Raw genomic sequence first — 23,730 nt, forward strand, 5'->3', positions numbered from 1 at the left:
TTCAGCAATATGGTAACCCTGTATCTGGTCTGGAGGATCTTTTAACTCTACTATCTGTGGACTTGGTGACTTGGGACTGACCCTTTTAACCAAACTATTACAGTGTATAGGTGTATGAGGGTGGGGCATCATGTGTGGGATGGATACCAAGCAGGTTTTATGGTTATAACCTGAGGGCATTCTCTGGAAAACTGAACACATCATGATTAGATCAAACTGGCCTTGGGAGAGTCTGGGGGTGGGGGGGGTTCGAGGACGGGAGTAACATTAACTTGTCACCTTGACAATAGCCACCAATTTCTGTCCCAAAATGTCATGGTGTGTGTTTTGAGGGTGTGTTTGTATGTTTGAAAGAGAGAAAAGAGGGGGAGTGTGTCAAAGCAGACATTCCACAGGATCCTTATGTAAGCTCAGACTGAACAATATGTACTCACAAACGACAAGCAGCGACCGAGAACAGGGAGAAGGAGTCCGTTTCCTCCAACTAACTTACTAAACATTTGAAAAGAGGTTAGAGTGGAACTACTGGGGTGTTGTGGTCATGGAGCATTCAGCCAAAAGACACGGTGCGTGTGTTGTGCTTGTGTGTTGAATACATTCACACTGTAAGTGTTATTTTTGCATCAGAGGATGTGTGTGTGTTGATACGTGTCTGTGATAGTTAGTACACAATGGCAGCCGCATTCAGTTGGTAATCTTTACTTTTCCCTCCTACGAGCACTGACTTTGCTGATAGCTACTTTGAGGAAAAATGAACTTACTATGACTGATACATGTGGTCATCCCACCCAGCTATATTAAGGTGAATGCTCTAGATAGGAGCATCTGCTAACTGACTACAATGTAAATGTCGGGGGGAGTTGGTTATGAGGCTCTCCAGAGAGTTGGTAGGGAATTGTGTGCAGTAAACGCCTGCACAAATGGCTCAGGGGACATTAGAACCAGGTCTGCTAGATTAGGGCAGCACCCTTTTCAGGATTGTCAGTACCAATGTTCTCATGAGGATTGCAAACTGTTTAGAAAGTTTGTCTGCCTACTTAGGCTTTTTTCATTCTGTTGTAATATTGTGTAGGCTTAGTGTTCAGAACTGTATGCCTACATCCAGTAGCAAATACTTTAAACCAAACAGATGAAAATAGTGCGAAAGATTCTGGTTTTAACATGACCAACAACTTTCTGACCAAGGTTTGGACAGTGACCAGGGTTTGGACAGATTAGCCTGCCTAGTGGTTGATTGTTTCTACAGTTTGTACGGCCTCCCAAGTATTTGAATGTGATTTTCATGTGTGCTTGGCAATGTGTGGCTCATTGTGCATTCATGTGTTTGCTTGCTGTTCCTTGCTATGACTTGTGGTCATGCTAGGGATGTTCTGGATGAGCAACATTTAACACAAAAAATAACCCAACCCCTTCCCCCAACTTGCACACTGTTTTTCAGCAGATTGTCCTATGTCACAGGTAAGGTGCATTTGTCACAGGTAAGGTACATTTGTGAAAGGCGTTGTCCCTCATTTCCTGAGTAGGCAGAGTAGTCGGCAGTTTTGAAATGCCTCCACTCTCTGAGCCTGCTTAAACCGCCCATGTAGGGCTAACGAGTATCCCCCTGACAACCTGGCAAAGTCACTGAAAGCCAGGATTTGCATGGCCTGTGGCCTGTAGCCTTTAAATCCCTCTCCCTCAGTCCGCTCAATCACACGGCAGTATGTGTGTGTGATTAGGTGTCAGCCAGTTCTCCTAGTAAAGATCTCCCCCTCTCAACCTGATGCTGTTCTATTGTTACCGGAGCAGGGGGCAGCTGGTGATGGGGGAAGGGGGGCGAATCTATAAAGTATCAATTTTATTCAGAATTATTTTGCAAAGTAGCATTAGCGAAGGCTAGTTTGATCATCCATTTTTAAATAGTGAGCCAAACTTTTTTTCAGCACTTTTATTTCCTTGACTGATCAAAAACTACTTTTTTTCATGCTGTCTCTTCTCTCTACAGCAGAGGCATATAGTGAGCAATACGTTTGGAACATCAAATCGCAATAACATCACATTATCAAATCGCAATAACATCACATTATCAAATCGCAATAACATCACATTATCAAATCGCAGTAACATCACATTATCAAATCGCAGTAACATCACATTATCAAATCGCAATAACATCACATTATCAAATCGCAATAACATCACATTATCAAATCGCAGTAACATCACATTATCAAATCGCAATAACATCACATTATCAAATCGCAATAACATCACATTATCAAATCGCAATAACATCACATTATCAAATCGTAATAACATCACATTATCAAATCGCAATAACGTCACATTATCAAATCACAATACACCATTTTAATTTTTTTATTTTACCTTTATTTAACTAGGTAAGTCAGATAAGAACAAATTCTTATTTTCAATGATGGCCTAGGAACAGTGGGTTAACTGCCTGTTCAAGGGCAGAACGACAGATTTGTACCTTGTCAGCTCGGGGATTTGAACTTGCAACCTTCCGGTTACTAGTCCAACGCTCTACTAGGCTACCCTGCCGCCCCAATACGTATTGAATTGTGAGAATCGCAATGTAAAAATCATATTGGCACCTAAGTATCGAGATATCATATCGTGAGGTCCCTGGCAATTCCCAGCCCGAGAGGCAGCACTATAATGACAGCCAAGAGGGATGCTGGGTAATGTCCCATTGGCATGGCGTTAACAGAGCCTCTCCATATGAGTGCCTGAATGTCTTCTGGCTGGACAAGAGGACAGCTCTAAAAATAGTCCTATTTGCTGGTTCAGGTCCCATATCAGGTTCCGGCTGAGTTTGCCAGGAACAAAAAGAGGAGGAGGGCACAGAGGTTTGGGGGAAGGAAGTATAAGGGTGATAAGAGACGCACGGAGCCTTTTCCCAATCGGACTTGTCAGGGCAGTCTGCACACATGGAAGAGCCGATATTCGAACCCACCCGGGTGCTTGAACCCGCGGTGGTTGTCGAACAGACCGAAGGTAGATGGAGCGACTCTGTCACATAACAACTTCATCCGGAATAAGGAATATATAGATGTATACATATATGTTGATTCGACCCGTGGCATCTGTTTTGGTGATGGTAGAGAAACCGAGGGGTCCAGACCTTGAGAAACCGTTTTTTTTCTGAGGGGTCCAGACCTTGGGGTAATATACTTTGGCTTTTGTTCTGCTCAGCTTAGGGACGAGTAGAACAAAGGACACCGCTCTGTGGAAAAGGATTGAGTGTTTGGGTTGGTTTTGGTGCAGATGTGGAACAACTTTATTTAACTTTTAGAATGAAACATCAGAAACTGTAGTGTGTGGATGGATGTGCAAAAAAGTGAAGTTGACTAATAGGTGCATTAATTATGACAGAGGGCAGTGGGATATTTTGTTGGGACTTACCGAGACATATTTTTATAACTGTCACGACATTGACATGAGCAGGTGCTGTGTATCTGAATATGGTGCATCTGCCTATGTGTGAATGGTTTGACCTAGCTTGAGGGTAGGGGACTCGGCACCTGTTCATTCTTCCATTGCCATCTCTTCGAATACATTGATATTTTTACCCATAGTGCTCTGTGGACAGTGTCAAATGCACCCAGAATAACTAGCTACTCTACTGATTTTGTCTTGTTGCCTCACTAAGGACAATCATAGATTTATTGGGCTTTTGCTTGAACATTCACACACTGAATTATAATTCAGTTAGTTGAAAACTCTCGGCCTATGTTTAATCCTCGTGGGGTTTGTGACATTCATTTAGTTTTCGCGCTCTTTTTAGGCAATAATTTATATACCATTTGCTCTTGTAAGTGGCAAAAAAGTAGTCAGCGGCATGGGTTTTCTCTATTCTTACCCATTTACTTCTTTTTTTTGTATATGAATGCAATAACAAAACAACATATAATCCGAAGTATTATGATGCAGTATCTCTCTCAGCTGTCAGCTTCTTTTAACTACAAAGGCTTTCTGATTGGGATGACATTTAGGCCTGTATTTTGACCATCTCACAACTCAAATGGAACAAATTGTGTTTGTGTGAATTTGTGTGTAGCCATTATCCTGTACAGTATTGGCTTCAGGTCTGACTCTTTTCTCTCTCGCCCACCGTTACAGAGGGCAAAGCACAGCTAGCCAGTAAGAATGGCAAGAAGCCTGAGGGAGCGGGTGGAAGCTCCTTCTTCACCTGGTTCATGGTGTTGGCCCTCCTGGGGGTCTGGACCTCCGTGGCCGTCGTCTACTTCGACCTGGTCGACTACCAAGGCACCATCGGTAAGTGACACCTTGACACGAAAAACAACTGTTAACTGTAGGAAGGCTACATTTCCTACTAGCTACAGCAAGCAGCCTGTCACAGTCTGTTGACAGAACTTTCAGCCTTCGCCAGTCACAACGTCATTGAGTAATAACCCAAAGTGATACTGAGTGCTTTGATGCATTTTAACATTGAACTTTAAACTTTTCAACCTTGACGTTGTTTTACCTTTGGTGCATGTGTGCACATGCTCAGTGTGTGGCTCGCAATATGCCTGTACACTAATCATGTTTGGATTCGTGTTTAAATAATGTCCTTTCTCCAATGTGAATGTTTTCGTCTGGACTTAATCTTGCATGCAGCCAAGGCAAAGGACATGCACAGTACCCTCTCTGAGACACTGCAAGGTATGATATTTGTGCCTATGATCATGCCCCCTCAACCATTTCACTCACTTCCTGTCCTAATTGAAATAATCCATTTGTTTCCCATACATGTCATCTAATCACTTGCTTTTGACTCAATTCTTATCGAAGAAAAGATAACTCATGTTAAGTTTTACATTAGTCTTAAATTAACATCATAGGAAAGACTACCTTCACACTGTATTTCTAATTATTAATATCAATTAAATACGTTCCCACTGCCATAGATACAATGCAATGTAAATGAACAAATGTAATGCAAAACTGGCAAAATAATATTTTCCTTGCTTTTTAATGCTGAGCTAGACAATTTATAAAAATAATACTTAGCCCTGCTATGTTGTGATTATACCTCATAATTAAAAGTAAATAAATATTGAAACGCTAACATGACACTATAATGCTAATGTGATTTTACCAGAAACACTACTTGATCATTTAAATAATTGCTCATGATAACATTGCTAATGATAATTAATAGCAATTTAACGATGTAACTTCTGGAAATGCAGACATGAATGTTAATGATTATACTAATAATCATGTAAGAATAGTGGCCATGAACATATTATTAGAACTTAAATGCTATTGTTTCCAAATCCCGCTTTCGTTTGAATTGCATAATGTATTATCCCACCTCATTTCACCATTCATACCCAACCCCCACTGCCCCGTGGCTAAAGGCTCCTGTCCCTTTGCTAGGGAAACTTTCGTCCTATGACGCCGATGGAGATGGTGACTTCGATGTGGAGGATGCTAAAGTATTACTAGGCAAGTTCATCGATTTTACTGGAATGTTATTTATTCACGTGTTTGTGTGATAATCAGGGGAGGTTGGTGGGCTGTGCTATAGGAGGATTGGCTTATTGTAATAGCAGAAATGGAACGGAGTCAAATGTGATTTCCATATCGTTTGTGTTTGATTCCATTCCAGTCATTACAATGAGCCCATTCCAATGAGCAGCTCCACCCACCAACTGATTTGGGTTTTGTTTTGCATGACTGACTTTGGTTTATCAGATCTCTACCACGAGACTATTTTAGTCAATTGTACCAAATGAACTGAACAATGAATCCACGAGGTCTGCATGTGCATGGTGTGAAATGGTGTCTGGAAATGGATTCCATGCTGACCATTGTGTTTCAGGCCCACACCACTGACATGACATCCATTTATCAATAGACATGCGCAGCAAATAGCACAGGGCCAAACTGCTGCATGCTTTAAGAATAACTTAAGAAGGACGAAGATGTGGTGTTCTCTCATCTCAAAGTCGCTTGTCATATCTTAAAGTTGCTATTTTCTTTATAAACAACAGGGAGAGAACTTACTTCAGGAGTGTTTTCTCCAAAGAGGTGGTCCCGTGTTCTGATATTGTCTCCTCTGCCGCTCTCTGCCATAAAGACTCCTGCTCTGCTTTGTCGCCCAGACCACTGCCTGTCTGGCACAGCTGTTGTCCCCCTGCTGCTAGTGATAGATTCTGTAGAGTCCCTCTGCATGCCCCTCTCTCGGCTCTTCTATTGCTATCCTCTCCTCTCTTTAGTTTCTAATTCTGCTTCATGCGACCATAGACCTACATATAGTTTCCCTTGCTGCCTAACCTCGCTTAAAACTTTCCACCCTCTCCTTTCCTCCTTTTTCCCTGCTCTACCACATCTTTCTCCTCTATTCCCGTTTCTCCCTTCCTTCCTCTCTTTCCTTGTTTTCCCCTCTTTGCGTAGGCCTGACCAAAGACGGCAGTCAGGAAAGCTCGGACTCCCTCGAGGAGGTCCTGGATATGTTAGCGGAGGAGGGCTCTGATTGGTTTCAAGGCTTCTTCACCTTCCTCTATGGCCTCATAAACCCGTTTGAACCATTTGAGGATGAGGAGGGAACAGCGGAGGAGGAGGAAGAAAGTGCTGGCACTTCTCAGACTGACGAGGTTCTGCGAAAGGGTTGTGTGATCTTAGGTCTCCACAACCAGTAACCAGTAGCCATATCCCTCTTGGTATGAGGTCCCAACTTGTTGCTCCTTTAGACTTTTTTCCATTGCTTGAGGAGCAAGCGTTTGTGGAATACCACTCCTTAAAATCACCAATCCCTAGTAGAGTACTTTTTAAAGGGTTTTATCATGGCACAGTCAACCCCTCAAGCCTCTTTTTGAAGATTTCCTATAGAGGGGCGAAGACTATGCCTTCAAGATTTTTGGAGCACTTTCCAGACTGAATAATGCTTTTCTATGATATGTGCATTTCCACTGAGAAGACTGCTTGCAATACCCAGCAAACTACGAACTTATGCAATGAACAGTTGCACTTTGACAACAGATGGTTGTCTCCTTTTCCCAACCACAGTACTGCATGCCCTAGGGTCCTAACCACAGCACATATTATCCACTTTACAGGAATTCTATTTCTATTTACATGAGTTGTTCATCATTCCGTGTTAGTTTATTGAAGCTTGTTGGAAGTGTATTTCCTCATTATGGTATTTCTTTGTCTCTTGTCTGTGTTAGTTTATTGAAGCTTGTTGGAAGTGTATTTCCTCATTATGGTATTTCTTTGTCTCTTGTCTGTGTTAGTTTATTGAAGCTTGTTGAAGTGTATTTCCTCATTATGGTATTTCTTTGTCTCTTGTCTGTGTTAGTTTATTGAAGCTTGTTGAAGTGTATTTCCTCATTATGGTATTTCTTTGTCTCTTGTCTGTGTTAGTTTATTGAAGCTTGTTGGAAGTGTATTTCCTCATGATATTTCTTTGTCTCTTGTCTGTGTTAGTTTATTGAAGCTTGTTGGAAGTGTATTTCCTCATTATGGTATTTCTTTGTCTCTTGTCTGTGTTAGTTTATTGAAGCTTGTTGGAAGTGTATTTCCTCATTATGGTATTTCTTTGTCTCTTGTCTGTGTTAGTTTATTGAAGCTTGTTGGAAGTGTATTTCCTCATTATGGTATTTCTTTGTCTCTTGTCTGTGTTAGTTTATTGAAGCTTGTTGGAAGTGTATTTCCTCATTATGGTATTTCTTTGTCTCTTGTCTGTGTTAGTTTATTGAAGCTTGTTGGAAGTGTATTTCCTCATTATGGTATTTCTTTGTCTCTTGTCTGTGTTAGTTTATTGAAGCTTGTTGGAATGTATTTCCTCATTATGGTATTTCTTTGTCTCTTGTCTGTGTTAGTTTATTGAAGCTTGTTGGAAGTGTATTTCCTCATTATGGTATTTCTTTGTCTCTTGTCTGTGTTAGTTTATTGAAGTTTGTTGGAAGTGTATTTCCTCATTATGGTATTTCTTTGTCTCTTGTCTGTGTTAGTTTATTGAAGCTTGTTGGAAGTGTATTTCCTCATTATGGTATTTCTTTGTCTCTTGTCTGTGTTAGTTTATTGAAGCTTGTTGGAAGTGTATTTCCTCATTATGGTATTTCTTTGTCTCTTGTCTGTGTTAGTTTATTGAAGCTTGTTGGAAGTGTATTTCCTCATTATGGTATTTCTTTGTCTCTAGGATTACTATTCATTTTCCATGTTTGTTGGTTTTTAAATGTCTTCGGGAGCTGTTTGTCCCCGTCTTTCCATTTTTGTCTTCATCATCAATTTGTTAAACACAATACAAATAGTGTGCATTTGTGTCTGGATAAGTAGTGCATTTTGATGTATTGGCCAAGAGACTGCACATATGGTCGTGTACTGTTAGATATTCAGAGACCGGCTGGATGAAGGACCCATTACACAGGTGTTAATCATTTCTTTTGTTAAAGCAAACCCCCCGAAAAACTGGCTTTTGGCTGTTCCTTAAACCAATTGTCTAGAAATCCTAAAACAGGGTTATGAAATATGAGGTCGTTTTGGGAAAGCGTGCTCCCTGTTGAGGATTCCATGCATTTGGAGCCTGACTCAATGGCTAAAATGAGTTCAAGGACTTTTACCAAATTCCACACCTCATGAACATTTTACCTGATTTGAGACACAGAAGATATGGCATTATCCTCATATCAACCCCAACGTCAGAACCTCAACCCCAGATCTCTGAAACAGATCAGTGCTGACTCACACTCACACCCTAAAGAGACTCGCCCAGCTAGCTTAGTCTTTAAATGCTAAACATTGTAGCCTATAGGTGGAACTCAGCAGCTGGAGAGGGAAGTTCCAGTCATTTGTAATTGCATGGTAAAATAAATGTGTAATCTATGACAACATTGAAAGTTTTTTTTGTAAAAAACATTATTAGCAAACACAAACGGTACAAGGAATAGCACCGTTGAAGATGCAAGAAACCTGCTGAACAAGCTTCTGGGTGGAGCCCATTCAGATTTCATATTGGCTTCAATAATTTAGAATTGACTTGGTGCTCAAGTCCAATGACTAAACAACGACAGTATAGCTTCATGACAGGTTCAACTGGTGAGGTTAATGGGGGACTACCGTCTATTGTTTTATTTGGTCTTTGGCACCATTGACAGAAGGGTCAATGATCCTCAAATTGAATGAATATGAATCCAAATGTATTGGTTGGGTGTAAAATTCCTTATGCAGTCATGTTACACTCACATAGTTGTCATGTCCGAGTTGTACACACTCCTACAAGTAATGTAATGAAACCATCAGAATAGGACATATGGGTAAGCGCTATGCAGTCGTGAGTGTGTTAGCATGTGTTGTCTATGAGGTGTAGCATGGGCATGTTTTGAGTTGTCAAATATTCAGATCATTTGTTTAATGGTCATCTGATTGTTAGCTACTAATGCCATGTTCCTTTTGAAAAATATCAGATGAACCTCGACGCGATCGGAAAAGAGCGAGACACAGAGGTACCCCACCCCAATTATCTCTGCTGAGAGTAAAACGTCAAGAAGCTCTGAGTAGCCGACTCAGCCAAATGTCTACTTTTTCGATGTGTGAATGGATGGCATCACATTCATGGAAAGCTGCTCTGCTAGTTAGAGAACCTGTATATCCTGCTAAAATGTTGAAAACTTAACATGACTAAGTTAGTGATGATTTCTTTCAGTAGTCATTGTTTTTTCTTTTCCCTACTGACTTAGTTGAAACAGAATCTCCAAAAACTAAGTTCAAGAAAAATAAGGTGACAGAAGGTACTTTACCGTGGATCAACGTCCAGATTGCTTTGTAGGTTGCCTAGTTGTAGAATGTTGTCAGCTTTACCATGGATCAACGTCCAGATTGCTTTGTAGGTTGCCTAGTTGTAGAATGTTGTCAGCTTTACCGTGGATCAACGTCCAGATTGCTTTGTAGGTTGCCTAGTTGTAGGATGTTGTCAGCTTTACCGTGGATCAACGTCCAGATTGCTTTGTAGGTTGCCTAGTTGTAGAATGTTGTCAGCTTTTCTGTGGATCAACGTCCAGATTGCTTTGTAGGTTGCCTAGTTGTAGAATGTTGTCAGCTTTACCGTGGATCAACGTCCAGATTGCTTTGTAGGTTGCCTAGTTGTAGGATGTTTTCAGCTTTACCGTGGATCAACGTCCAGATTGCTTTGTAGGTTGCCTAGTTGTAGGATGTTGTCAGCTTTACCGTGGATCAACGTCCAGATTGCTTTGTAGGTTGCCTAGTTGTAGAATGTTGTCAGCTTTTCTGTGGATCAACGTCCAGATTGCTTTGTAGGTTGCCTAGTTGTAGAATGTTGTCAGCTTTACCGTGGATCAACGTCCAGATTGCTTTGTAGGTTGCCTAGTTGTAGGATGTTTTCAGCTTTACCGTGGATCAACGTCCAGATTGCTTTGTAGGTTGCCTAGTTGTAGAATGTTGTCAGCTTTTCTGTGGATCAACGTCCAGATTGCTTTGTATGTTGCCTAGTTGTAGAATGTTGGCAGCTTTTCCGTGTTTTGCCTATAACTCAGACTCTATGATTGAGGTCTGGCTCATTTTGTTTTTGAATTCATACTGAATTTGCCCCTAAATTGTGACTATACCCCAGCTGCTATGGTACAAATGACTCTTAATACGCCAAAAGCTGTATGTCAAAGGCTTTACTATTAGATTGTGAAAGAAAAGCTTAGCCCCGCTGGATGCTAAATGTTTGCCTGTGTGTAAAGCTTGCCAGTGGTGTCAGTGAAAGCTGAGCGGGGTACAATACTTCCATCTGTTATTGGTTGAGCTTGGTTTTGTTCTGTTGTAATAGTTGCTCTCCCCTACTATTGGTAGGCTTTTCGATTCGGCTGTTCCTATTGGTGGTTGAGTACCAAGCAGATACACCCGTCTGAGACTATAACCGTATTTAACTTGTTGTTTTCCTAAACCTCAGATGAAAAGCCAAGACATGCTGCCAAGAGAGAAGCCCAAAAAGGTATTGAATGAGGAACCGTGTGTGTTCCCGTGTACAGTAGCTAAAAAGGTCTTGCATGAGGAACCGTGTGTGTTCCAGTGTACAGTAGCTAAAAAGGTCTTGCATGAAGAACCGTGTGTGTTCCAGTGTACAGTAGCTAAAAAGGTCTTGCATGAGGAACCGTGTGTGTTCCAGTGTACAGTAGCTAAAAAGATCTTGCTTTCGTTCTAATAACCACATTGTGGTCTTTAGAATGTCTATTTACTAGTAGAATGAAGTTTGAATTGATATTGAATTGATGAAAATGACGATTATGCTTCTTGGCATAAACACGTGAATTGGTTTCTCGTCGCATGCTCTATTTGACTACCGCTTTTGTAGTAATAGGGTATTTGGTATGAAATCATTGAAATTCACCTTGTCAGTGTTGTGCTAGGTGTTATATTGGACAGCATCATATAACTGTTGGACTAACTGATTCCCATCCGTGTAGTAAGAGGTGTCAGACCAAGCCCCTATATACCTTATATTTTGACAGGGTCAATTCTAGTGACACCTTTCTAAAGTGCAAAAAGATGCCACTTGCTGTTATCCTAACACTCCCAGTCAGCAAATACAAATACCCAGGGTGCTTTGCAACCTACTAAACGCTTGGAGTGCGGTCCGACAAATGCTTGCAGTGTGATCCTAGCAGCCTGGCGGCGAATCTTTTTTCAAAACAGCTAAATGGTATTCTCGTATCCCAGAACACCCTCTGACCAAAGATGTGGGCTGGAAGCTGAGGGAGGCCCTGAAACAGCAGCTAGTCATCATCCATGAGCGAGTGGAGGCTAAAAAGATTGCCAAGATGGCGCTGGCCGAGGTGAGGAACATCCTGGCCAGGGAGGAGGAAGAGAAGGTCCTGGGGCTGACGAGGGATGAGTCGGCAAAGAAGGCCAAGGTGGCGGTGGCAGCTAGGATGAAGGAGGAGGAGGAGGAGAAGATAGAGAAGGAGGAGTTTGAGAAGGCCTTGGAGAAGATTAGGAGAGACAAAGAGCAGGAGGAAGAGAAGGGCAAGAAAGATAAGAAGGAGAAGAAGCCAGAGAAGAATTCAGGGAAAGGGGCAGAGGCAGTGGGGCAGAAGGCAGAGAAGAATTCAGGGAAAGGGGCAGAGGCATTGGGGCAGAAGGCAGAGAAGAATTCAGGGAAAGGGGCAGAGGCATTGGGGCAGAAGGCAGAGGCCAAAAGTAAAGAGGCCCCCAAAGCTTCTGCTAAAAAACTCAAGGTGTCTGATAGGGGGGTGAGGAAATGATGCGAGACTCTTCACACCTGCACTGATGTCGGTGATCATTCAACCGCCCCCGATGACAGTGACACAGGATGTTACAAGATCAATGAGAAACCCCTCCTGTGAGAGGTCTCACTCCAGTTACAAACCTCTGCGAATGGGAGTAGGAAACCCCCTAGTGTGCAGGGTGCCATTTCCACAATGTATAGTGCATATTGTTTTAGCTACTCCCTGCTTGTGAGAATCACAATGCTGTCCTCTATAGAAGTATGAACTGTTAAATGAACGGTGCCCAGAGGACCACAAGGTGCTATAATCTTACATCAGAAAGGTGACTTTCTTTAGAGGCACTCTAGAATACAGTAGTAGAATTGGACAAGGACGCAGTCATTTATTTTGCATTTAGTGGAGATGAAACTCGTGCTTTTATCCAGAGAGAAATGATAGATTTGAAAGGATCAGCTGTGTGTGTTCCGTGTTAATAAAGTTGCTGGATACTTGAAGGTTTCCTGTCTTCAAGTGCACTTGTCTCACACGGTTCAATAAGATGCTTTGGTGTTACACAAATGGGCATCACATGTATATACAAGGTGCCGAAAAGGAACTTTCTCCTGTTCAACCGGAACACTCTTCTTTTGTTCTCCTGATCTCTCTCTCTTAGCACTATAGGCCTCGCTTTTTCACAGCATATTGGAACACAATACAAATTCAGTGTTGAAGCGCAAAAGTCAACCCAAATCAGCCTTTAAATGTTATCCTTTTTTTTTGTCTTTTTGAATGATGTTTGTTTTCTAAAAGTTGATACGTAAGACCTCCTAAATCTCAATCCTAATGTCACTATATTATTACTAGCCATGAATATTACTAAGCCACGTAACCAAATACAGTATACATGATATGGAGTTGTGGCCTTCGCAAAGGCACTTCTGAACATGTTGCCATGTCATCCTCATCCCCCTGCATCACATGTAAAACCCCCAGGACTGAAAGAGAAGGCTACTGTCGACGTTAGCAGAGAGGGAGCACCAGAGGAGGCTCCTGCAGCACCTGTGGAAGAAGGTACATCCCCTGTGGGTCTACACAAACACACACAGCAGCATTTAATTGTAGTAGATGGTAAAGCTCATAAGAGGTAGCTTATGCTTATGCTCTCCCAATGAATCCCACCCAAAGGAGAATACTCCAGTAGCATCGGTGGTGGGCAAATCCCTTGAACACCATACAGATGCCACAAACACATTCACATTTGAATCATTTAGCAGACACTCTACCACACTGTTGTATACCTTCTGTACATTAAGAATGTGGCCATACCCAAACATAGCCTACTACCTCATTTCCTCATATTACAATGATATTACTTTCCCTTGTCAGACGTTTATGCAGTATCCTAATTGCTTAAACATGCAAGTTATTCCTCACTATGTTTATTGAATTTGAACTGTGGGCTGGACTAGACAAAATTAGAACTAGAATCTCACGAGCGCTCTTAAGGCTGACTCGCTCTTAAGGGTCTTTATGAACCCTTTAGCCTCAGTAGGACTGTGTTCACCACCAAACACCCACATGGTGTTGCTGTAGCTATCTATGTCAAGAGTTAATCAGTAAAATCATTGTACAAACATGTAGACTCTATTTATTCCATATGTCTGCCACCTGTCCAGTCTACACATGTTTCCCCAGAGGGGCTGTCATTGGTTGAGGGGACATAGGCCTCGTCTACCATTTATCCATTGGCTCTGATAATCTGTTTTTCCCAAATACCTGGCACTGCTGTGTACACGACATGCTTTCACCTACTAGACTATTAGACACCTATACCTGTTGTGACATAATATAAGCTAATGTACCAGAGCTATACCTACCATGGTTTTAGTCAGCAGTTTCTGTACTGTAGGTCTAGAGGTTCATGATTTATTTGAGCTTTTAATAAAGGAGCATACACTTTTTTGCCTTTCTTATTCTTTATTGACACACAAACTTAGCTGTTTCTTAAATGTGTCTCAAGGAAGACATTTGAAATGTTCTGTACTAGAGGAAGACTATGAAGTATGCCAGGTAATGCCTTAGTTCAAGTTAAGGACCAGGTGGATGGTCTTAACGGTTCCCCTCTGCCCCCTTATCTCTCCCCGCTGCCTCATTCATCCACACCAGAACACGTTGTTGAAGAAGTGATCGAGGCCGCCAAAGCAGAGGAAGCTGCTGCTTTCCCACCAGGTGTGTGTGTGAGCCTGACAACATCTTCTAAGATGTTTGAATGGATTGTGGCTTGAATGTGTGTGTGAGCCTGACAACATTTTCTAAGATGTTTGAATGGATTGTGGCTTGAAATTGCCAAGTTTAAAATGAAAAAAATGTCAACCAATATCATAGACTCGTATAACTTAGTGTCATGTTCAAACTTGCTTTAGTTGGCTCTGTCAGGAAATCCACGTTATCAGCTAAATTGCTTAACACTGTCTTTTCCCTCCAGAGCCTGAGGTTGTTGAGGAGGAAGAGCCTGAGGTGGATGTGCCTGAAATCTTTGAGGAAGAGCCCGAAGTTCTGGAGGATGATTCTTCTCCCTTTGAGGAGCATTCTTCTCCCTTCGAGGAGCATTCTTCTCCCTTCGAGGAGGATTCTGCTCAATTCGAGGAGGATGAGCCTCAAATCGAGGAGGATGAGCCTCAAATCGAGGAGGATGAGCCTCAAATCGAGGAGGATGAGCCTCAAATCGAGGAGGATGAGCCTCAAATCGAGGAAGAGCCCGAAGTACTGGAGGATGAGCCAGAGGAGGAGGAGGAGGTGGAGGTTATTGAGGAGGCCGTACCAGTTGAAGAAGAGGCTATCCCTGTGGAGGAGGTAGTTGCCACTGTAGAAGAGACCTTCGAGGAAGAGGCTGCCCCCATTGAGGAAGAGGTTGTAGAGGAAGCCGCCCCAGTCAAGGAGGAAGCCGCACCTGAGGATGAAGAGGATGAACCTGTTGAGGAGGTGGTTGATGAAGAGGCCACACCTGAGGAGGAAGAGGATGCACCCTTTGAAGAGGAAGCCGTCCCAGTTGATTGGGAAGTCGCTGCCGTGGAACAGGCTGTTGAGGAAGAGGCCAACCCCGCAGAAGAAGAGGCTGCACCAGTTGATGAGGAAGCTGTGGAGAAGGAGCCAGCAGCAGAGGAGACATTGGATGAGGAGGCAGCACTAGCAGAAGAGGGTAAGGAAAGATAATCCAGAACAGAACAATAGGCTTTTATTCCAGGTATGCTTAATCTGGGTCTAAAAATTATTGAACCAAAAATAATTTTGAGTGATGACGAGTCATTTTTCTTCACACTGCTCTCAGAACGAGCACTGTTGAACGCCAGGTGCTGCATTGCTGAAGTGTATGACACTGCACTGCTGAGAATAGCTACATGTATGTAGAGAGATCATGCACAGGCCCTTCTCACATCTCATCTTGGGGTAGTGAAAAGGGCACTCAACGTCTCCTGTCCATTTTTCATTGCTTATATCACCTTTTGGAAAATAATAGATTCAATCAGTGTTTTGGAAAATAATGGTGTTTTCTTATATCCATTGTTGCTTTGCCCCAAAGAAGAGGTAGAAGAAGAAGCAGCAGAAGAAGAAGAGTCTGAACAGGAAGTAGAAGCTGAATCAGAAGAAACTCAAGAGGAGGAACCTCTTCAGGAAGAGCTTCCAGGTAGGTGTGTGTGTGTGTGTGTGTGTGTGTGTGTGTGTGTGTGTGTGTGTGTGTGTGTGTGTGTGTGTGTGTGTGTGTGTGTGTGTGTGTGTGTGTGTGTGTGTGTGTGTGTGTGTGTGTGTGTGTGTGTGTGTGTGTGTGTGGGTGGGTGTGACTACGTATGAGCACATGCAAGCATATACAGTTGAAGTCAGAAGTTTACATACACCTTAACTCTTGAAACTCCCCATCCCGGATCCGGCATCGTGAATAAAGCCTCAGGCTCATTAGCATAACGCAACGTTAACCTCTTGATGCTCTGGGGGCGCTATTTCATTTTTGGGTGAAAAACGTTCCCGTTTTAAACAAGATATTTTGTCACAAAAAGATGGTCGACTATGCATATAATTGGTAGCTTTCGAAAGAAAACACTCTGACGTGTCCAGAACTACCAAGATATTTTCTGTGCGTGCCCTAGAACGTGAGCTTCAGGCAAAACCAAGATGAGACGGCATCCAGGAAATGAGCAGGATTTTTGAGGCTCTGTTTTCCATTGTCTCCTTATATGGCTGTGAATGCGAGAGGAGTAAGTCTGCCCTTTCTGTCGTTTCCCCAAGGTGTCTGCAGCATTGTGACGTATTTGTAGGCAGATCATTGGAAGATTGACCATAAGAGACCACATTTACCAGGTGTCCGCCCGGTGTCCTGCGCCGAAATTGGTGCGCAAAAGTCAGCTGCCAGTATTTTTCCATGGGATTCAGAGAGGAAAGCAAGCTTCCACGAACGATATATCAATGAAGAGATATGTGAAAAAACACCTTGAGGATTGATTCCAAACAACGTTTGCCATGTTTCGGTCGATATTATGTAGTTAATTCGGAAAAAGTTTGACGTTGTAGGTGACTGAATTTTCAGTTCGTTTCGGTAGCCAGATGCGATGTAGAAAACGGAACGATTTCTCCTACACACAGACGCTTTCAGGAAAAACTGCGCATTTGGTATGTAACTGAGAGTCTCCTCATTGAAAACATCAGAAGCTCTTCAAAGGTAAATGATTTTATTTATTTGGTTATCTGGTTTTTGTGAAAATGTTGCGTGCTAAATGCTACTCAAAATGCTATGCTAGCTTTGCATACTCTTACACAAATTAGTCCATTTCTATGGTTCAAAAGCATATTTTGAAAATCTGAGATGACAGTGTTGTTAAGAAAAGGCTAAGCTTGAGAGCAGACACATTATTTTCATTTTATTTGCGATTTTCAGAAATCGTTAACGTTGCGTTATGCTAATGAGCCTGAGGCTTTAGTCACGATCCCGGATCCGGGATGGGGAGTTTCAACAGGTTAACGATTTCTGAATAATAATAATAAAATGAAAATAATGCGCCTACTCTCAAGCTTAGCCTTTTCTTAACAACACTGTCATCTCAGATTTTCAAAATATGCTTTTGAACCATAGCAATTCACTAATTTGTGTAAGAGTATGCTAAGCTAGCTGGTAAATGTGGTCTCTTATGGTCAATCTTCCAATGATATGCCTACAAATACGTCACAATGCTGCAGACACCTTGGGGAAACGACAGAAAGGGCAGACTCACTCCTCTCGCATTCACAGCCATATAAGGAGACAATGGAAAACGGAGCCTCAAAAATCCTGCTAATTTCCTGGATGCCATTTCATCTTGGTTTTGCCTGTAGCTCACGTTCTAGGGCACGCACAGAGAATATCTTTGCAGTTCTGGACACGTCAGAGTGTTTTCTTTCCAAAGCTACCAATTATATGCATAGTCGATCATCTTTTTGTGACAAAATATCTTGTTTAAAACGGGAACGTTTTTCATCCAAAAATGAAATAGCGCCCCCAGAGTTTCAAGAGGTTAAGCAAATATATTTAAACTCCGTTTTTCACAATTCCTGACATTTAATCCTAGAAAAAATTCCCCGTCTTAGATCAGTTAGGATCACCATTTTATTTTAAGAATGTGAAATGTCAGAATAATAGTAGAGAGAATGATTTATTTCAGCTTTTATTTCTGACATCACATTCCCAGTGGGTCAGATGTTTACATACACTCAATTAGTATTTGGTAGCATTGCATTTAAATTGTTTAACTTGGGTCAAACATTTCAGGTAGCCTTCCACAAACTTCCCACAATAAGTTGGGTGAATTTTGGCCCATTCCTCCTGACAGAGCTGGTGTAACTGAGACAGGTTTGTAGGCCTCCTTGCTTGCACACGCTTTTTCAGTTCTGCCCACAAATTTTCTACAGGATTGAGGCCAGGGCTTTGTGATGGCCACTCCAATACCTTGACTTTGTCGCCCTTAAGCCATTTCGAAACAACTTTGCAAATATGCTTGGGGTCATTGTCCATTTGGAAGACCCATTTGCGACCAAGCTTTAACTTCCTGACTAATATCTTGAGATGTTGCTTCAATATACCCACATAATTTTCCATCTTCATGATGCCATCTATTTTGTGAAGTGCACCAGACCCTCCTGCAGAAAATCACACCCACAACATGATGCTGCCACCCCTGTGCTTTACGGTTGGGATGGTGTTCTTCGGCTTGCAAGCATCCCCCTTTTTCCTCCTTCATCAGAAGCTTCTAAAGCCATGACATAATTTTCTGGAATTTTCCAAGCTGTTTAAAGGCACAGTCAACTTAGTATATATAAACTTCTGACCCATTGGAATTGTGATACAGTGAATTATAAGTGAAATAATCTGTATGTAAACAATTGTTTGAAAAATGACTTGTGTCATGCACAAAGTAATGTCCTAACCGACTTGCCAAAACTATAGTTTGTTAACAAGAAGTTTGTGAGGTGGTTGAAAAACGAGTTTTAATGACTCCAACCTAAGTGTATGTAAACTTCCAACTTCAGCTGTACCTCCAGATGTTGCAACCGTGAATGTAATTTACTTTCATTCTTTCTTCAGTGCTCTCTTTCTCTCTGTGTCTCTTTCTCTCTGTGCCTCTCTCTGTGTCTCTCTTTCGCTGTGTGTCTCTTTCTCTGTGTCTCTGCGTCTCTCTCTCTCTGCGTCTCTCTCTCTGTGTCTCTTTCTCTCTGTGTCTCTTTCTGCGTCTCTTTCTCTCTGCATCTCTCTGTGTCTCCTTTTCTCTGTGTCTCTTTCTCTCTGTGTCTCTTTCTCTGTGTCTGTGTCTCTCTCTCTCTCTCTTGTCTCTTTTTCTCTGTGTCTCTGCGTCTTTCTCTCTGTGTCTCTTTCTCTCTGTGTCTCTTTCTCTCTGTCTCTCTCTCTGTGTCTCTTTCTCTCCGTGTCTCTCTCTGTGTCTCTTTCTCTCTGTGTCTCTTTCTGTGTCTGCGTCTCTCTCTCTTGTCTCTTTCTCTCTGTGTCTGCGTCTTTCTCTGTGTCTCTTTCTCTCTGTGTCTCTTTCTCTCTGTGTCTCTTTCTCTCTGTGTCTCTCTCTCTGTGTCTCTCTCTCTGTGTCTCTCTCTCTGTGTCTCTTTCTCTCTGTGTCTCTCTCTGTGTCTCTCTCTGTGTCTCTTTCTCTCTGTGTCTCTTTCTCTCTGTGTCTCTCTCTGTGTCTCTCTCTTTCTGTGTCTCTCTCTCTCTGTGTCTCTTTCTCTCTGTGTCTCTTTCTCTCTGTGTCTCTTTCTCTCCGTGTCTCTTTCTCTCCGTGTCTCTTTCTCTCTGCGTCTCTCTCTCTGTGTGTCTGTATGTCTCTCTCTTTCTGTCTCTGTCTCTCCTTCAACTAACTGCAACTGTTGCTTTTCTGTTGCAGAGGAGGTAGATGAATTTGATGAGCCATTTGAGGAGTTCACAGGTTGGTGCTAAGATAACTCAGTCCAGTGTCCTAATTAGGAACAGCTCTTCTCTCTGTGTTGTGTTCTTTCATAGTGGCCATTGATCCTGTTCTCTGAAAGCATGGCCAGTAGTACTGCTCTGTAGTGTACTCAAGACTGTTGAAGCTGTCTTTTAGTTCCAGCTGTGGTTTGTTTTGTTCCTACAGAAGAGCATACCGAGGTAGAAGAACAGATTGAAGATGCACCAACAGGTAAACTTGAACTAAGAATCAAAATTTCACAGAATCTACATTTTCCAGCTGGATGTAGCCCTACTATACTGAGTACATAATCATTGTTTAATAGATAGTTTTCCCTTTGGATATTAATCAGCATTACAGTATCTTACAGTATTGTATCATGCTATCTAAGAAAACGTGTCCCTAGAAACCCAGCTTTTCCAGTGAGTTTGACCTTTGGGCTTGTTTCCACAAAATAGAAAATATTTTGTATTTTCCACAAAATAGCTTTTCCAGAAAATAGCCTGTCTGTGTATATTGTACGATAAGATTTTCCTGACTTCGAAGCCCATGCCAGGTAGGAAACGCTTGATCAATAGGTAGTGTTGTCTATAATGTGTTGGCCTTATGGCACGTTCTGCCAAAGAGAAGACCCATTGGTCACACTAGTTGGCGTTATGGTTTTATTGTGTTGTGTTGAAGCTTAATATGGACTTTGTGTAAGCAATGTTGACTGCAATTATTGGTCAGTGGATTAATCCTATCAAGATAGGTTTTGTTCAAAGGACTTAACTCTCAGCTAGTGCTAGCCGTGATCCTTACCCTGACCCTTACTTAAACTTAACTCGTAAATTTCAACTTCAATGGGGTTACTTACATCAGTTGGGATGTCCCAAGGATCCCGTTTAGGCTTTCCCTTAACTCTTCCCTGTGGTGTGTAATGGATGCCAGTGCAGCTATTTGTAGTGTAGGCTGTAGCTCCCCCTTGAGGCTGGTTATTGAAACAGTTTATAAAATGGCTCGGGTAATTCCACTCATTTGCATATTTTCATATTGTTTAAGAGGATTTTTTGATCCTGTTAAATAATTTATTGCAAGATTACTTATGATGTGAGTAGAACTGAAATGGAGGGCATCAATTCTGTTTTTATTAAATTGATTGTGCTGTCATTTTGTAGTAATGATGTAGTAATCATATACATTGTATTAGTACATTATGTTGTCTCAATATTTTCTCTACAAGATTGTAATTGAAATATGAACTAAATTGAATGATAACTTTGATTTGAATTCTGCTGTTGTCCTTATGTCACTGTTACTTACTGACCTCACTATCTTCTTCCCATAGAAACGTAGAGCCTGCGGTGTCAGCGCAGTACGACGGAGCGAGGACCAGCCCACTGAGCACGTGCAGCCGTGCTTCCCCACCTCCAGAGAAAGAGTAGCGTTGCCACGACTTTCGCCACTGTCTCCGTTTTGTCACTCACACACTCAGAATGACGTTTTTCTTCCATTCGTGTTCCATTACTTGTTTGATTAGTATGTTGTTTTTCTCTCTTGCCTTTTTGTTTTCTTTTCTGTTCTACTTTGTTTCCACGTTTTTTAGTTTAAAGAATTCCCATTTCCTGTAATGGAAAGTATCAATGAATTTCTCTTCTGGATGTAGGTAGATCTTGTGAGTTGTAGGTTGTTTTTCCTTTCCTGTGTATAACAAGCAGAGGCACGTGTTGCTTTGCTAGTGAAAGATCTTCACATGTCTGACCCGAGTTCAGCAGTGTGCTTTCACCCTATTGAATCGTGGGTCAGAACTTCAACATTTGTAATGTTTTTTTTTTTTGTTAAAGTGAAGGTATTATGCAAAGCTGCACTGATCTTTCGTGGCAATTTCACTCTAAGTTTTGTATTACCAGTATGTAGTGAGTCTACTACACGTGGAAGGTAAACTCGGACAAGTCAGGTGACGTGTTGGGCGAGTGTGTGTGAGCTTTAGTGTGTATGACTGAGAATGTGTGTAGATGTTTTGTGTGTGTGTGCGACTGTGTGTCTGTAGACATATCGCTTTGAAAAACAATCCCTATTAGCCGTAGTTCTCATTAAGATGTGTTTGAGACTCTTCCTCATTTAGTTTTTGTTTGTTCCAACTCCTAGTACCTCTCACTCTGATATTTCTTAAGTACTGAAAGTGTTTTTGACTCACTCAGACCTCGAGCCACAACAGTGAACATCTTTTTGTATTTCTTAGGATCTATGGGAACACATTTATTTTCCAGCAATGCGAGTTTTATTTTATTGAAACTTTTTTTTGTCACTTTTGGACAGTATTTCGGTTGGAAGTAAATTCTCCAAATGGAAGATATGTTGGCGTATGTTATTTTGTTCTGGGAAAAACAGATACAAAAACAACACAGGGAGATGAGGGAAGGGCAGGGTGTCAGAGTATATGGTCGTAACTCGTAGGTTTAGCTCAGTGTGGATGTAGCTGCTCTGGGCTAACGGTCTGACACAACCCCACCCAGTCTCCTGGTGAAACAGGCACTCCTGATTGCTGTGCAGTGTGTGTCCCAGGTCCTCCCAATAGGTCTGCCACACACACACACACCTGGTCCAAAAGGAATCTGATTAATCAGAATTCATAATTCAATACACTTAAACAAAAAAGTCTGCGTCAACAATGTTCATAAACTTTTGTTCCATTTCTCTCTAAATGTACAGGTCCACTTTCACTTGTATATTAACTGGCTCTAGCCCAGGTTAGGGCTTCATTTGGAACAAAGATTTATGAATGTCTGGGATTGTGGAAGATTTTAGCAGACACAAGGAACACATCTTGTTGTTGTCCCTCTGCATGTATTTCAATGCAGCCCCTAAAACCAGCTGTAACCAACTGTTCAAAGAGAAATGCTGTAGTATGTCTAGAATGGAACGGGACTGTGTAACCTGTTAACTAATATCCTAACCACACCCAACTCGAATTTGGCTAGCATTTACTATTGACGTTATTGTCATTAAGGTTGTCATTGTTGTTTTTACTACAAGGACAATGCGAGCTTGTGATCTGGACTTGAGGCGGGTTTAAGATCATGTTTATTATTTTGAAGGAGTTACGTGTTTAGTCTGTTCAAGCTCCTCCGTAATGTTTCTGTGAATTCAAATTGGTGTGTTTTATTTTTTAAATCTTTCCATTGTAGCAGTTTTCTGTGCATTGTGGTATTAAGGGGCCAGATGATATGATGCTGATTTAATGTGATGGACTGTAGAAAATGCTGCAATGCAAATGTTTTCTGGGGGGGGAAACGGTTTGTTTTGACATATAAAACAAGTCAAGTGGTTGCAATATAGGTTTTAGTACATATTTTGTCTTTTTTCTATAACACTAATGGGTATTTTTCTATTCCCTAACACTTTTGAAGTTGATGTGAATTTTTAACGTGGTGTTAATTTTACATTATACAAAACTTTACGAGATCTGTTCTAGATTTTTAAATAAAAAATACACTTTCTAGGATCAATTTTTTTTTTTGAATTTTAAAGAAAGTGTTCAACTCTTTTGAAAGCCATACGTGAAAGGTGGGCCCTGCTGCTCAGAACAGACATGATTAACTCCAGGGGGAAGCCATTGCACAACGAGCAATAACAGAAAACATCACTACAATCTCAAATTGCAGTTCACATATGAACAGAAGTTCACACAGACAGAAAAACATGTCAGGTTTACGTAGTATCCTGCTATACAGGCTAAAAGGTTTTTTAAATGATTGTGAAAATGCATCCTGTATGCAGGGTCGGATGACTGTCACAGTTTCTGTAAATGTTCTGTTGAGGGGCTGCAATAAAGGTTTGGGACAACACCATGGTGTAATTTATTCTCGTGCTTACCCCTCTCTGGGCACAGTAGTCCACCAAACCATGCATGGTAACACTTTTTATACCAAGGTACCCTTTTTTAAGTGTTGAAAAGGGTCAGCCGTATGTAAACCCAGTCATTCGCAAGCACCAAAGTTGTTTGTTAATGTCTGTCTAGAAATGACTTCGACTTTACACCCCCCTTAAAGGGTACCTTATAGTAAAGTGTTACCCAGTGCACTACACAATCATCTGAGAATATTACC

General features: G+C 41.6%; 2 protein-coding genes and 1 long non-coding RNA gene across 8 annotated transcripts in view; 2 read left to right on the forward strand and 1 right to left on the reverse strand.

Annotated features, from left to right (window-relative positions):
• The window catches only part of LOC135558603 (aspartyl/asparaginyl beta-hydroxylase-like), a 28,983-nt gene extending 5,514 nt beyond the window's left edge, over positions 1-23,469 (forward strand). The window contains exons 1-12 of one of the 6 annotated variants that reach the window (XM_064992531.1): positions 2,916-3,000; positions 4,126-4,281; positions 4,627-4,671; positions 5,392-5,460; positions 13,182-13,259; positions 14,355-14,417; positions 14,674-14,844; positions 14,887-15,387; positions 15,769-15,873; positions 19,601-19,642; positions 19,829-19,873; positions 20,970-23,469. In XM_064992531.1, coding sequence (XP_064848603.1) covers positions 2,934-3,000; positions 4,126-4,281; positions 4,627-4,671; positions 5,392-5,460; positions 13,182-13,259; positions 14,355-14,417; positions 14,674-14,844; positions 14,887-15,387; positions 15,769-15,873; positions 19,601-19,642; positions 19,829-19,873; positions 20,970-20,977 — 1,350 coding nt within the window. In that variant the 5' untranslated portion in view covers positions 2,916-2,933 and the 3' untranslated portion in view covers positions 20,978-23,469. Of the gene's footprint in view, positions 1-407; positions 567-2,915; positions 3,001-4,125; positions 4,282-4,626; positions 4,672-5,391; positions 5,461-13,181; positions 13,260-14,354; positions 14,418-14,673; positions 15,388-15,768; positions 15,874-19,600; positions 19,643-19,828; positions 19,874-20,969 lie in introns of those variants that run through there. The other 5 variants (XM_064992530.1, XM_064992527.1, XM_064992528.1 and 2 more) reach the window with 5 other exon arrangements.
• On the reverse strand, positions 2,994-6,129 carry LOC135558606 (uncharacterized). Its single transcript, XR_010458375.1, has 3 exons — positions 6,022-6,129; positions 4,196-4,292; positions 2,994-3,229 (listed from the first exon to the last, which is right to left on the reverse strand). It is a non-coding gene; the product is annotated as an uncharacterized LOC135558606 (long non-coding RNA).
• Positions 10,963-12,703, forward strand: LOC135558605 (uncharacterized). The gene has a single exon (XM_064992534.1). The coding sequence runs from the start codon at positions 11,781-11,783 to the stop codon at positions 12,222-12,224; it is 444 nt and encodes a 147-aa protein (XP_064848606.1). The 5' UTR covers positions 10,963-11,780; the 3' UTR covers positions 12,225-12,703.
• Positions 23,470-23,730: the final 261 nt, after the last annotated feature.

The sequence above is a fragment of the Oncorhynchus masou genome, chromosome 17 (assembly GCF_036934945.1).
Source record: "Oncorhynchus masou masou isolate Uvic2021 chromosome 17, UVic_Omas_1.1, whole genome shotgun sequence".
In the NCBI taxonomy this organism is placed as follows: domain Eukaryota; kingdom Metazoa; phylum Chordata; class Actinopteri; order Salmoniformes; family Salmonidae; genus Oncorhynchus; species Oncorhynchus masou.

What these genes read in the sequence shown, in the direction of transcription:
- LOC135558605 (XM_064992534.1), top strand. Translation starts at nt 11,781, where the DNA reads ATGGCGCTGGCCGAGGTGAGGAACATCCTGGCCAGGGAGGAGGAAGAG.